Here is a 15,432-nt window from a genome sequence, read left to right on the forward strand (position 1 = left end):
ATATATATATATTTTATATTTATTGGTGTAAATGAGAAGAAGTGTCTTTTTTCTATTCCTTTTCTAGCAAGAAGCCCTTCTGTTGAAGCAAATGTACTGTTGCCTGGTGTTAGAAATCCTGAGCATACCGTTAATAACTGATCATGCTACCGTCCCCATCAATGGTTGGCAGGGCGCACCAGAGGGTGATATGAGCAAGAGTACGTAGATGTCAGAGTATTTTATGTTTCAAACTAGTGATTTTCAATTTTAATTAGGGCAATTTAGCCTTTCTGTTCATTTTTTGCCCTATTACTTAGACATGAATCTTTTCTGCAAAAATAAAAAATATAAATATAAAAAAAAAATCTACCAAAAGCCGAAATTCCTTTGGCTCGCCAGATGGCTGAGTTCAACCAGTCTGATTTTATGATGTTTTTTATATTTTTGATTGCTCCTGCCTACGTATGACTTGTGACCTCTAATTTATAGATGAAGATCAAGATTGGTGGAACAGTGAGTAGCTATATAAAGAAATAATAAACTACATGTTTATTGAACCGTGTGTGGCTTATTTTGTGGCGGAGAAGCTTTCCTAATAATTGAGAATTTTGTTCGAGTTTCTAGTTGATATTAAGTACTCTTTGATGATTCATCTAGATATTTCGAAGAGTAACCTAGGCGAAGTAGGTGCTCTCGGTGGTGGGATATGTGTCAAATATTGAAGGTCGAATTAAGGTTGGGTGAGTAGGAGATTTAATTTTTGGTAATTTCATTAGAGCAAGTACAATTTTATCTTGAGCAACTTATTGGGGTGTGACTTTGGGCAATTTGAGGCTTATACACATTCAAATTTGGCAAATGTTGAGTTAGCTTTTAGTTTGCACCTTATTTAGTTCAACAAAAATTTGATGCTATTGGAAAGCATTATTAGGCGTGCTCTATTGGCAAATGAAGCGGCAAATGAAGCGAAGGCCGTCAGAAAGCTATCAATGCTAAACAAACTAATGAAAGTAGTGAAAAGATTCAACTTCAGAAGTAGCAGATGAGGAGCAAACTTGTGCTCATATTGAGAGAGGATTGAAGGTAACATCATTTGATGAGGAATAGTATATGATGATCTGGATGATGAGAATCTAAACACTCTTCGGACTTCGAATCACTTCAGATGGCAATGGCTACCCTGTAACCTGATGTTGAAGCTGAGATGGTGAAGACAAAAAGTTAGGAATTTGAGTCTAACATGAATTAGTTTTGTAATCACTTGGTCAAGTTGCCTAATGAATTTTCTTGGGAAATTCGCCTGCAACTTGATAAGGTTAAGTTGGAAGCATATTGATACGAAAATTCTCAAAGACTTCTTGGATGAAGCAGTTCTCACTAAGTGTCGAGTTTGATTTGGGGAATATCCTTGAAATTTGACAAGTTTCCAGCTCTTACTCTAGATGGAGAGTTGTATTTTTAAGATGCAAAATTTCAAGGAGTCTTTGACTCCCTTTTTTTTCGCATACTTTTGAAATCCCCAACCTTCATTGATTTATCCTGAAATAAAAATGCTGGATTCATTCACGAGCATTGTTTCCTTGGCCGTATTTCGACCCAGACTTTTTCGAGATGCCCTTAATAACCAATGAATATGGCAAACTCTCTTCTTTTCTTTGAGTAACAAGTAAAAATGGAGTCTAGATATTTTTAAATGCATGTTTACCTGAAAGCTTTAGTGAAAGTACTGTTTCATTTTATTTTCTTTTGTTTTAAGGCAAGTATGCAAAGAAGCGACCCGGTAACACCGGATTGACATCACTTATTTGCAACACAGTGGTTAAGAGCGTGGTCTCCCATCATGAGGTAATGGGTTTGAATTGTGCATATTACCTTTTGAGCTCACCTTTCCCGAAATCAAGAACACTGGATTAACCAAGTTTATGGAGATGCGAGACCAATCAATACTTGTCTCTGCTATGTGATTGAGTAGATAATCATAAAAATATTAGAACTTGACCATGAGGCAACAAGTGTAATTTATATTTAAATATTGAGTTTAAAAGCCTAAATTAGCTCTTAAATTATAAACGGCCAATTTAATTGTAGAGTACTGCATAGCTCCGATTTAATCCCCCAATTTTTCTCCTTTTTAAAATATTTTTGTAATAAATTATTGTCAATTATATAATGGATGCTAAATTATAATCTTGTCTAAGAATTATTGTCTTTCTCCTTTTTCATATAAGAATGTTTATGTAATAAATTACTTTGGCATTTAATTAAAGAGGGATAAATCATAAATCTCTCTTCTAGGGAAGGTATATTCATCTTTAATGGTAAATTTATGTACTTTTTAGTTGCATTTGAATTTAAGTCTCCCATTTTATTTTAATTTTTTATTAAAGGGTCCCTATTTGTAACATGATCACTACATTAAATGCACAATAATAAATATAAAACATTGTGTTCATTGAGTATGAAACTAGCTCCAAAATATTGTTACATAAATAATGATTGTTTATAGTATCCATTAAAATATATAAATTGAAAGCTTATAAAATTAAAAATAGAAAAAAAAAATACATTACTTAATAGCTTATGATGGTCACCTAGCTTCATAAAGTGGACATTTTTTCATTAGGAAATATAAACTCCTTAACTTTGGTGGGTGGTTCTTGATAGGTTTACTATATTTTGGTGGCAAAAGATGTGAACTACTATGTCCAAGCTATAAACTATATATTAGGACTATTGTCGGACTTCAATATGCTCTCCCCTTTTTCGTACATTCTCTTCGTCAACAATGTTATAATATTCTCAAACATAGTTACAATTTAACACTCTTGTTTTAATGAGCTCTTATTTCAATAATGTTATAGTTGAAACATTCGCTTATGTTATTAACATGTCATGTTTAGCGATGCAATTAAAATGTAACTATGATAACTATTTTGGTTGTTTCAATAACTTATGAGCATTGACATCCAATTTAGCTATTTTTTTCATATTCTGCATGAATTTGTTAATTATGGTACTTCCATTGTTGCCCACAAATTATTCCTTAAATTAACTTTCTTAAATTAAACCAAATTAAAATTTTAGTGCAGATATCGTACTATTTATTTTTAACATCAGGCAGACCATTCTCAAAAGTAAACATCAATTCTTTTAATTTGTATAAGATAAATGTTAATGTTTGTCGCTATTTTTTTTTTTTTTCTTTCACTTCAAACAATATCACAAATATCACATGCTAATGGATATATATATTATCTATCTATCTACTTAACCACGGTTAATAGTTGTCCCCCTTGTGGCTCCTTTACAAAATATCCATCAACCTCAACTAGTGATTGTAGCCTATGAGTAGGCCTTTTTTGCATGATTAAAAGTAAACCTAAATCTTGAAAAATGTTTTTTCAACTCATTAAATCAAAGCCCCATGTTTTTTAAATCGATATAATTCCCTAATTTTCTTCCCTCCTCTATTTTTTATACCTATGATTCAACAGAATGAATGTCATTGCTTTCAAATAACTCATCATCTTCACGAACATCATAATCAATTTTTATAATTTTTTTCACAATCGTTCATCACATTATGTTTGTTGTCGCCGCTCTTGTCATCATCATAAAAAATTATTCCTCTCATCTGCCTCTACATCATTACTCTTGTCATTGATATTTTTCAGTCCAAAACAGTCATTTCAGTGAAATCATCAAGAGCTATGAGAATTTTCTATCATTGAGCCATTCAGACAAAGGTCCTGATATTTTTTAATGATCTCATCACATTTCTCATATGCTATCTTGGTAAATCAATACATACAATAATTCAATATAATCGGAAAAAACCAACAACATAATATGAAGAAAAAAAAAACTCGACAAATAAATTTAACTTCCTCAGGCTTCCATATTAATAATGGATGACATTTTTACCCTTTGAATGGTCTTTAGTGATATCCCTTATATTAAATAGTTCCCTTAAACCCATGGCCTTCATTAATCAAATCAAAGAAAAAAAAAATGAAGCGCCTCCTACTTGTGCTCGACATGATGAACCATTATGGTTCTCACTTTCTCTGTTAGTTATTTTTTATTAGCTAGCCACACTTTACTTCTTTCCTCAGTCAACCTAATGGGGCTGGCAGGCTATCCTTGATGGTACTCACGCATGTCTAGTGTTCAATGGGTACTCACATCAATGCTTGAATGTCTGCTCGCTTGCACACTGTGTCCTGTTCCGTAACGGCTACACATTGAGTCAACCACACCTACACCCGCAATTGGTCGCACAATGGGACCACATGGGGTTGACAAGTTTCACAATGGGACTCATTAATGGTTGATGTTCAATGGAGACTCATGAGAATGATTGACACGGTCGATAAGGACTCATATTGTTGATGGTCGCTCGCTTGCACATTGCATTATGTTATTATGGTGTGTTACATGACATGGTGGAGTTGGGAGTTTTGGTAAAAGGAATTTAACAAAAATGATAATTAAAAAGATTTTATTTAACCAAATTACCTTAAATGGGCTACATAAAGCAAACATTCTAGTTAAATTAAACAGTAAGTTTGATGGAGGGGACATATTGGGATTGGTTTTCAATAGTTGGGGACTAAATCGGAGTAACACTAAGCTCCCAGACTAAATTGGCTACTCACTATTATTTTTAGGTTTTTCTGGATGAATAATGTTTGGTTCATTTGTGCAGTCTCCTTTGTCTTCTGTTTTATGAGAGTAACAAGCAAAGTGCAGACTTCATACATTCAAATGCATGTTTGCCACAAAAGCTTTTACATTACATAATTATTTTCTTATAAATACATTAAGATCACATAATTAGTGCATAAAATAATAGATTGAAATTTAAATTACCTTTTTATCAAGTTGGCAAAAGGATGACCAATTAACATCAGATTGAATAAGATTATTAAGAATAAGTTGTTGCACCCTTGCCTCCATGTGGGTGTGTGCACATGGTTAGTTTATGTAGATGAAAGACTAATCAGCAGATTGTTAGTATTATATGATAGAGAAGATATGACAATTCTTAAAGTTGACCATGAGAGACCAAATGCTTTATTCTAGTATTTATTTTAAGAGTTAGCAGTTCTTTTTATTTCAGTAATGTAATGTTGTTATAATGGGTAATATAAATCTACTGTTTGACAAATATATTCCCTTTTGGTTTTTGCATATAGAATAATCTTCAGAACAGCATTCTGAATCAAACAATTGGTTTGAAGTTGTGCAAAACAACAGAACAAAACCATTAATACCCTAGTGATCTCCTCTAGGGTACATAAGTCTGTTAAAATGGCTCGTTAAGAAGCTTGTGTTTGATTCATTCATAAAGTTAACGAGCCGAAAACAAACAATTTGTTCGTGTTCGGCTCATTTTGGCTTGAAATAATTAAATTAGGTAAAGAGCCTAATAAAAGTAGTGTGAGGTGGAATACCAAAGAACAACCTAAAATCAATTAGTTCTCCATATGTAATTAGTTGGCCATCTAAAAGCAAAGTGATGGAAGAGTATTTTTTACATATAATCTTTAGAAGACCAGTCTATGTAAATTATAAATTGCTGCAAGCACATACAGAAGAAAATACTAATTATGAAGTTAATAAGAGAGAGGGAGAGAAGGATTTTCTTCAAAATAAATAATTTTCTGAATAAAAAATAGAAATCAATTTTATCAATTCAAGTAACAGTTCTCATTCCAAAATAAGATCTCTATAAACACCAATACTTCAGACCTTTTAGCTAGTTAAGTGTCTCCATACAAATCTTTTCTATAGGATTAGCCAACAGGTCAATAAGTAACTTATCAAGCCCAAAAGTATTCCCATAAGTATCATAAGTCCAAAATACATCTCAAGTTGTTACAGTTTCATAAGTATTAAACATATCTCAAGTTGTTACAACACAAAATGAGTAGCCCATCGGTAAGATTCTAAACAGATTTATTTTTTTAACTCCTGCATCCATCGAGCCATCGGCTCCATAGGTTTTGTGAGAAATGAATTGATTAGTGTTGGGGTTTTTTATAAGTTTTCATATATAGTATCAATTTCTTTGTAAAAAAAAATCTAAGAAACCATCTAAGAATTGCATTACTCACTTTAATTGCACTATCAACCATTATAAATATAAAATCACGAAGAGACTACTCAATACTATACTCTTTATTTATTTCTCATCTGTTTTGCACATCCTTTGGAAGACGATGACATCGATCATTTTGCCGCACCTAGCTCTTCTATAATATCTATCCTAGCTCATTCGATAGTTTTAGATTTGTTTATTCTTATCTCTATAAAAGTTGAGAGTTCGTCTTCATCCAAGTTAATTTGTTGAGTATCAAAAGAAAGTCTGAGAATTTGTTGACTTCGCCCATTCACGATTTGCATGACATTCTCCAGCTCTATATAATTTGTAATTGAAATAATATAAAATATGCATCTTTTGGAAATGATGCAATATGAAAAACATAATGCATATAACATATAATTTTATTAAATTTAAAATATAAATTTGCTTGCAAAAAATGATATATGATGCATATATATTCCTCGTGCCCCCTTAATCTCATTGTTCTATTATCATCACATGATACTCCAAACTTTTGCTTGAACGACTCTATATAGATCTTTGATGCCTAGTTTGATTCTTTCATTGCTTGGGCGTCACCTCAATTCCAAATTTCTCTTTCAATTTTTGGGAAGCACATTATATATAGTATTTTTAAATGATTAATGTCTTTTCATATGGGGATCGACATACATATTATTTGGATAAGCCTAGAAATCTATTTTGGATTTGTACTCCATAAAAAATTTATACTTTTAATTCTCCAAACTTATGTGAGATTGGGAGGAAGATGTTCCATTTGTCTGGGAAAAAATTATACTTATATCATGTCAAAATAAGTACACGCAGGTAGTGGATAAGTAGATAAATTTTCAGCAATTACACACACACACACACACACACACACACAGATATAGATATAGATAAAATAAAATCTTAGATAATCTAATTTTTTTTAGAAAAAAACTTTATGAATGAAATTTTAGTCTACAAGTAATTTGAAAGGACCAAAAAGTTCTATTCCATGGCGCAAGGGTTACTCCACAAGTTTCAATGCAAAATAATGGGTGAAGTAGATGATCACACTATTATTTTGAATTCATGAAGTTTGAATGAAACACCAAGTAATTAGTTTTTATGACTTAGAAGTAATCTAAGTTTACAGATAAGAAATGTTGAACATGATTATTTGCAAAGATGTTGCAGGCATTAACAATTGTGTTGCACTTTTGAAAATTATTTGCATTGTTGGGCACAATAAGATGAGTACGAAAAGGAGAAAATTTTGTATGGTTGATCATTTCATCGTATATGACATTAGATATATTATGTCATCTCAAAAGATCAAAATATTATACAAATGGATTTAGTCATAAAATAATGATTTCAATACTCGAGGTCTATACAGTCAAAGACAAGTTTTACTTTATTTCAGAGTATTTTATTGGGACAAACTCTTACAATTAATTACATCTTATAAAAGTCTGTCTCTTAGGAAAATTCTTGAATAAAATAATAGCTTATGTCTCTATAGATTTTAAAGTTTGGATTCAAGGTTGTTGTTTTAGATATTCAATTAGGATGGGATCAAGTTTGAAACATTTTTTTTTTTTTAAACTGAAGAGAACTGAGTATAAATTACTAAGGTACCAAGAGACTCGGCGATACTTCAAACTACCCTATGTTAGGGCATTATAGTTTAAAAAATGAGATTAATTTAATTTGAATCATTCATTTAATTATATATTTAGCTCTTATATCTTAATGATACAAGATCATGGAAAATGCCTAGGAGGTGAGGATTTATCACATAGTAAAGAGCAAACGAGGTGCCTTGGAGTAAAATTAACACATGAACTACTGTCTCAGTGAACTCCACAATCTAGGCCAATGAAGACATCTTGGAACTTATAGACCCCACTCTTATCTTGGAATAAAATCCAAATCAACTCTTTTAGACATACAACCTTGCCTAAAAAGGATAGCTAGAAAACCCATATACGCGTCAAAATCATGAGTTCAAACACATGCACGAGTGTATAGATAAGGCTAGTGTTACATCTAAGATGATTCATTGGGATTTAAGACTTGATTGAGCAGTCTGGGTAGATATGCATCTAACTAATACAAAATTTTATAGTTATCATATTTTGTTAATTAGATTCTAATTTGTTTTTGAAGGCTATAGGAATCTAGCTAATACATGTACTATACATGCACAAATGGTTAATTTAAAGCTAACAAAAAATTTTGACATTTTCTCAAGAATGATGGTCAGTCTCACCAGTTAGAAACCCCTTTACATGTTATGCATGAAGTATCAAAAGAATGAGAGAATGCATTATGCAATTGCAAAATGATTTTGATATTTTTAAGGTTTCTATGATATTGTATGTTGAGAAATATTATAGAGGCATTTCCAAACATAAAACCTATTCATATGTATTTACATATATCTAATATCTAAATGTTATTTTATTTTATATTCATATCACCTAAATCTTTCACATCACATCAAAAATATCATTATTTTAATTAAAACAAATGCAATATATTTTTTAATGCATTCTAAACGTTGACATATATGTTAAATTTGAAGTTTAGGTGTTAGACATGTAAACCCATAGGAATTGAGTGGTATGTATGTAAATCTTCTAATACTATGACGTCTACAAAAAATAAATTATAAAAATACTTTTAATCAAAAGTCAATAAAACAATTTTAAATGTAATTATTGTAATCTATAAGACTAAAATAATTGATTGTATAAATTGTCTCAATATAATTATTTAATCACCACTCAATATTTTTCCTAAATAAAGAGAAGGGAGACCGCGCAGCTAGCTACAAGCCATTACCTGAACGTTCTTCCCTGTCCTCCAATGGCGGACGCCAACTCCATCACCCTTGAAGACCTCCCCGACGACATCCTTCTTCAAATCCTCCGCCGTCTCGATGGCCCCTCTCTCGCCGCCACCTGCTGCTCCTCCCCCCATCTCCACCGTCTCTCCTCCCTCCCTTCCCTCTGGTTCAACCTATGCATCTCAACCTACCCCTCCCTTCTCCTCCTCCCTTCTCACCCCTTCTCACCCCGCTCCTTCTTTTCTCTCTCCTTCCCCTTCCCCTCCTTTTCCCCCACAGCTCAACCCACTCCCAATCCCGATTTCATCTTCTCCTTCATCGATCTCCACCACCGCGGAACCCTAATTCTCTCCCGCATCCTCTTAACTGATACCCGATCGCCCCTGTTTTTGTCCTCGCCCTTCCGATTAAACGCCATAGATCGCCATCTGCCGCCTGATTTGGCGTTTTCGCCGTCGGATCTGGAGCTGAGCTGGGTGGTGATGGATCGAATGGGAGATCGGGTGGTGGATTTGTCAAGCTGGAAACCAGTATCGCTTGAAATGAACTGGTTCAGCGGGGATGTAAAGGTCCGTTTCGGCATGATGGCGGGTGAAGGGAGGGCCGTGGTTGTTGCCGGAGTGATTTGCAGTGTTGTTGGGGTGAGGAGGGTGGGGTTGGTGGTGGAGGATCGTAATGGGGTTCCCATGAATGGGAGGGATAGTATGGCGGTCATTGGGGGGATGATGGATGGAGGAAGAAAAGGGTTGAGGAAGCGAGGCATACGTTTGGAAAGTGGAAAAATATTACAACCTAATTAGAGCTACCTTCACAGTCCAACACGTGGTTTTAAGGAAAAATATGTGTTTTTCTATGATCCGGCTCGATAACACAGAAAAATATTTTTCATGTGTTCTTCAATATTTTTCAAGTGTTATTGTGATGGTATTGATGTGTTATTATATTATTATAACACTCAGAACACAATAACACATAAATATCACCACAATAACATCTGAATAATGCAGAATAACACGAGAGAAATAATTTTCTTGTGTTAAAATGATTTTTTTTCTGTCACATCCATGTGTTCGCATTTCAGTGCTCTGAAAGTAGCTCTACGTATATAATTTGTAATTTATTATTTTTCTTTCTTTTTTTTAAATTCTGAGAAATCATTTTTATTTTTTGGATTAAGTTGAAGCTAAGTTCAAAAAAATTACTCATCCATGATGCTCAAAAGAGACGGTTTCAAAGGGTATATTTGAGCCGAGTTAAGATAAAATCAGTAAAAGGGTCATTAAATGCATGCACACTAGTGAAATATATTGTGCTTAATATGTGAGAAATATGCTTTGTATAATTCATTTGTATGTTTGTCTAATATTGCATCACTTGTTGGAAGTTTTGCTTTCCAAAAAGATTTAAATAATTGATAAATGTTCAAATTTTAACATGAATTACAAACATAAAAATGTTTAATATTGACATGTCATCAAAATAAATTTTCATCTTGTAGCATGAATCATGAGGCATGACATGAAACTTGATCGAATTTTTTAAGCAAGAAATATTCAGACCGATTAAAAATTATCAAGAATTCTGATTTTAGCAGACATAATCAAACTGATCGGCTCAACCAGACGAACACAATAATAGCAAAATTGGCCCAATCCGAGTCAAATCAAGCCCAAATCAAGCCGTTAAACTATTTTTTGAAACTTTTAGTGCATAATTGAAAGGTCAAGATTCTAAATCTAGCATGTTTATAATCAAATTAGGAGTCTCGACAAGACAAATACAATGAACCCAATATCGCTCAATTTTGACATCATTAAAGCACTCTATGATTATCGAACAACATTTGATTGAGAGAATCTCTCCAAATCGTTTGATTGAGTGATCTAAATTCATTTCTTATTTCAGAGAGACATCTCCCAAACTATAAATAAAATCCTATCACCTCTTGAGACGGGAGGGGACCTGGAGCCGAAAGAAGACCATAGCTCAGAGAGCTAAAGCCTAACACTATTTCAACACCGAAGATCGAGCAAATTTCTCCCGCTCTGGTAGCCACAGGCTACCATCAACCACCACCTGTTGGCCACTGTATACCACCGTTGATCGCCCTCTTTCATAGACCACCATCAGTCGCTAACCGCTCATTGCAGCGAAATCGCTTGTGGAGTCACAACATACATTTCGGAATCTCAGTATACGTTGTGGAACAATGAAGCGCCCTACAGAGCAATACGACATCAAGTAAATCGTGCAATGACGCACCCAAAAGACAATATAAGAACGTACCCTAAATACAGTGGAACGACACACTCTAAAAATGGTGTAACAATGCACCCTGAATACAATGCAATGACATACCCTGATGATGTTGTAATAACGCACCCCACATACTGTACAATTATGCCTCTTAAAGAAGATGCAACAATACACACTAAAGATGGTGACTTTCTCCAGACTTTTAAGCCTCTCTCTCTCCCTACAGCCCACCATTAAGGCCTACATGACCAACAACGGCCTACATGGTCCACAACAATAGCAACTCCTGACCCCAGCCCCTGCAGCCTACGTACATCATCACAACTCACCACTATGACCTACGTGACCAACTATGGCTTACATGACCAACTATTGCCTACATGGCTAACAACATATAACACCCGACTCCAACCATTGCCGCCTACAAATGTCATTGCAATTCACCACTAGGCCTACGTGGTTCATAGCTAGTGCAGCTCCTGCCTTTGACCTCTACTGCCTATGAATGTCATCACATCTAACCATTATGGTCTGCGTGACCAATTACAACTTTTCATGATCCACAACTCGTACAGCTCCCAACTCCGACCCCTTCGGCCTACGGACGTCATCACAACTCACTACCATGGCCTACGTGGCCAACTATGTCATATATGGTTCACAGCTTGTGCAGCTTAAGATTAAAGTGAGTAGCTCCCAAATCCAGCATCTGCAGCCTACGAAAGTAATCACAGCTGACCACTGCAGCCTATGTGAACAATTACAACTTATATGGTCCACAGCTCATGCAACTCCCAAATTTGGCATCTACAGACAAAGTGACAAACTACAACCTAAGTGGCTCATAGCTCGTGTAGTTATCGACTTTAGCCACTGCAACCTACGGACATCATTGCAATTCACCACTACAGCTTATGTGACTAACTATGGCCTACGTGGTTAACAGCTCGTACAACTCTCAACTCTGGCTTATGTGGCCAACCGATGCTCCTAAAGCAAGTCTCTATGGCCCACATGGCCAACTACAATCATGACTTTTAATTATGACCTATATGACAAGTTGGCGCAAAAACGTCTACAATATTCACGTCGGACTATTGTTCGACTATAGCCCTTGTGGTTTTCTATAACTGAAAAATACATTCATTACAGCAAAACTATGATTATATCGATGAACTATTGTTGTACATTTACAATGATCAACTTTATAACTCCATCTTTACTAAATCAGGAGAAGAATGACATGTGTAATCACCATTCAAATTGTATTATTTCAACTAGGTTAGGTCAGGTGATTCTTCCCCTTTTTTAGGGTCTAGCAGGTAAGAATTGACATGACTCCTTCTATTTACTTCTCTTTAATTGTGTGATGAGTTTCCATGTAATACTAAGACGATAATTCATTACTCTACCGTTGCAAACATTTCAAAGCACATCAGTTTGGAGTCATCTGTGGGAAACAATGTCCAGTTTGATACAATCATCAAGCCTGAGAATTCAAGCTCCTGTTTCATTTCCCAATGATATACATCAACCAAATAGCGAAGGAACCTCATTTGCACCTCATGAATATCATTTTTTGAAGCATTATTCGATGTGGCGGCAACTTTCATTGTAGTCTCGAAAAGTCATTCACGTCAATATTTCAGGCACGATTGTAGTGGGGTAGTCTTCCTGCATTATATTCAAGCACAGTCTATGTTAACTTCTTCTAGGTTAGGGGAAAACCTTCACTGTATTCTTTAATAACGTTCACGTTGATGTCCCGGGCACTAAAATGGTAGGGTAGTCATCCCACATTTCTTTAAGATATAAAGTCTTCGAGAAACACTTCTAGACTTGGGGGGGGGGGGGGCAACTTCACAAATAATGCTTTCTTAGCACCCCATCATACTGGAGTCATTCCTTAGCTGAACCAGAAAGTTGAACTCTTCAAGCTTCGATACATGAGATGTTTTATAAGCTCGTGTGAAAAATACACTCGTTGGGGATAACAATTTCAAAAATAGTAACTATTAAGTTATTCTTGAGTGTGGCTACAACTATATTTTCAAGGAAAAATATGGTCTATTGTGACATGTCTCAGTCTCGAGAAACATAAAGCATCTCTTATACCTCATTATAGGCTTAATCGATCCCAAGGAGACTTGATTCGACTTCTTTCATCACAGACTACAGTCGTCAAGTAGAAACTTTGACCTAACGCTCAGATAGGTCAAAAATTCTTAATAGATTTTCTTCGACATGTTTCATAATAAGTTATGGTCATTAAGCAAAAGCTTTAACTAACAAACTCGGGCAGATCAATCGTCCTTGGTGGATTCCACATGACTTTGTCCATTACAGGTTAACGTCATTAAGCATTTCCAGCTATACAATCTAAGACGAGTATTACATCGCTAAAGGATTCTCCTTTCGACTTTGTTTTTATAGATGATAATGTCGTCAAGCATCTCCAACTATACAACCTAGGATAGATCTTACATCTCTCGTGGATTATAACTGACTTCTTCCACTGCAGGCTATGATCATCAAGCGGACAATCTCTAGCTAGAAATAGAAAAAGTCAAACAATTTTAGCGACAACCGAGAAGTTCAGTAACATCAGCTCAGAAGTTGGGCAACAACATCTAGACATCAGCTATTTAACCACCCATGAGATGGGGCAACCCTAGCTCAGAAGGCATACAAAAGCGACCTAAAAAAAAATCAAATTTTTTACAATATCGAGCGAAAGAGAGAAATACAAACAAAAGCACTGTCACCGAGTATAAATATCACATCAGACGATTAAAAGGATACAAAGACCAATGCATACTAGTACAAAACCTACAATATGACAACATAAATAATAACATCAATCTACTACAACATCCTCCTTATCTTAAAAAAGTTTGCAATTTTATGTCCTCTTCTTCAAATGCCAACATAGTCGCTTGAAAAGACTAAAAGTCTCTGTGTTCTGATCGAGGTGTTATACTTCTTGTGCTCGCCATATGATTGATCTTTACAAGCTGAATATTGCATGTCATCAAAGAAAAGGTCGACTCATCTAAGAATGGTGTCGACATTGGCTCATCAAATTTTTGATACTTATGATGATTTCAGGTGGACAAAATTCTCTGGTGTCACACCCAACTCGATGCAACCCATCATAATGAGATGAGTTGCCTCATTTTAAGGTCATAATAGATAGATTATTACCCAGATCTATTTGGAAGAAATTTTATTTATTTTTTTTCAATTTTCATAAACGTAGGGCCATTAATATCATCAAATATTATAAAAATAAAAATATCCAAATTTCATCAGATCATATCAATACAACAAAAGGAAACATATACAACAATCATAATTTAATTTATATCATCAAAATATAAACGTTATCATGACTATCAAAAATATAGATTTAAGGTACTAAGATACCTAATATCAGACTCTCACCAGCAACCCAAAAGCATCTACTCAAGTTGAGTCTTACCCTTCCCTGAAACAACACTTGCGAGTAAAGCAAGAGTGAACAACCTCAGTTCAGTAAGCTATTCAAAATCTGTTGCAGTTTTCAATAGTAAAAAAAAAGATATGTATTAAAAGAAAATAAATCAAACATTGTGAAATATTATGTATATCATCTATTACAACGTCAATATAAGAAATTATAACTAAAATTGTAAAAATAACATGATATCATAAGTGTAAAAAAAGAACAACAACAACAAAGCCTTAATCCCACTACGTGGGGTCGGCTACATGAATCCTTTTTCTCCATTGCGTCATATTTAGTGTCATATTTTCATTTAGTTCTAGTAAATTAAGATCATTTTTAATACAATAAGCCCAAGTCTTCCTAGGTCTACCTCTGCCTTTCTTAACACAAGTCGAATTTAAAGCATCTACTCTCCTAATCGGATCATCTAATGGTCGACGTTTAATATGACCAAACCATCTAAGGCGAATTTCTCTAATTTTGTCTGTCACAGGAGCTACACCAACCCTATCACGAATATATTCATTCCGCATTTTGTCTCTAAGTGTAAAGCCACTCATCCACCTAATCATTCTCATCTCGGCAACACTTAACTTATTATTATGCTTCTCTTTTAAAGGCCAACATTCAGCGCCATAGAGCATTGCAGGTCTCACCACCATCTTATAAAATTTTCCTTTCAGTCTTAGCGGTACTTTTCTATCACACAAAAGGCCCGTAGAAAAAAAAAAATTATATTTTTTCAATTACTATATT

The 15,432-nt window shown here is 34.4% G+C and overlaps 2 protein-coding genes across 2 annotated transcripts in view; one reads left to right on the top strand and one right to left on the bottom strand.

The window, feature by feature from the left end:
- Nucleotides 1-8,849: 8,849 nt before the first annotated feature.
- LOC110036132 (probable F-box protein At2g36090) lies at nt 8,850-9,792 on the top strand. Its single transcript, XM_020740503.1, has one exon. It carries the CDS (start codon nt 8,954-8,956, stop codon nt 9,731-9,733), a length of 780 nt encoding a protein of 259 aa, XP_020596162.1. The 5' UTR covers nt 8,850-8,953; the 3' UTR covers nt 9,734-9,792.
- A 4,843-nt stretch (nt 9,793-14,635) lies between these two features.
- LOC110022510 (IAA-amino acid hydrolase ILR1-like 3) overlaps nt 14,636-15,432 on the bottom strand; it is a 20,558-nt gene continuing 19,761 nt past the window's right edge. Inside the window, exon 6 of the mRNA XM_020721489.1 lies at nt 14,636-14,687. Within this exon, the coding sequence (XP_020577148.1) occupies nt 14,651-14,687 (37 nt within the window). The 3' untranslated portion in view covers nt 14,636-14,650. The remainder of the gene's footprint in view (nt 14,688-15,432) is intronic.

The sequence above is a fragment of the Phalaenopsis equestris genome, unplaced genomic scaffold, assembly GCF_001263595.1.
Source record: "Phalaenopsis equestris unplaced genomic scaffold, ASM126359v1 Scaffold000002, whole genome shotgun sequence".
Taxonomy (NCBI): domain Eukaryota; kingdom Viridiplantae; phylum Streptophyta; class Magnoliopsida; order Asparagales; family Orchidaceae; genus Phalaenopsis; species Phalaenopsis equestris.

Excerpts from the sequence above, each read along its gene's own strand:
- LOC110036132 (XM_020740503.1), top strand. The coding sequence starts at position 8,954 with ATGGCGGACGCCAACTCCATCACCCTTGAAGACCTCCCCGACGACATC.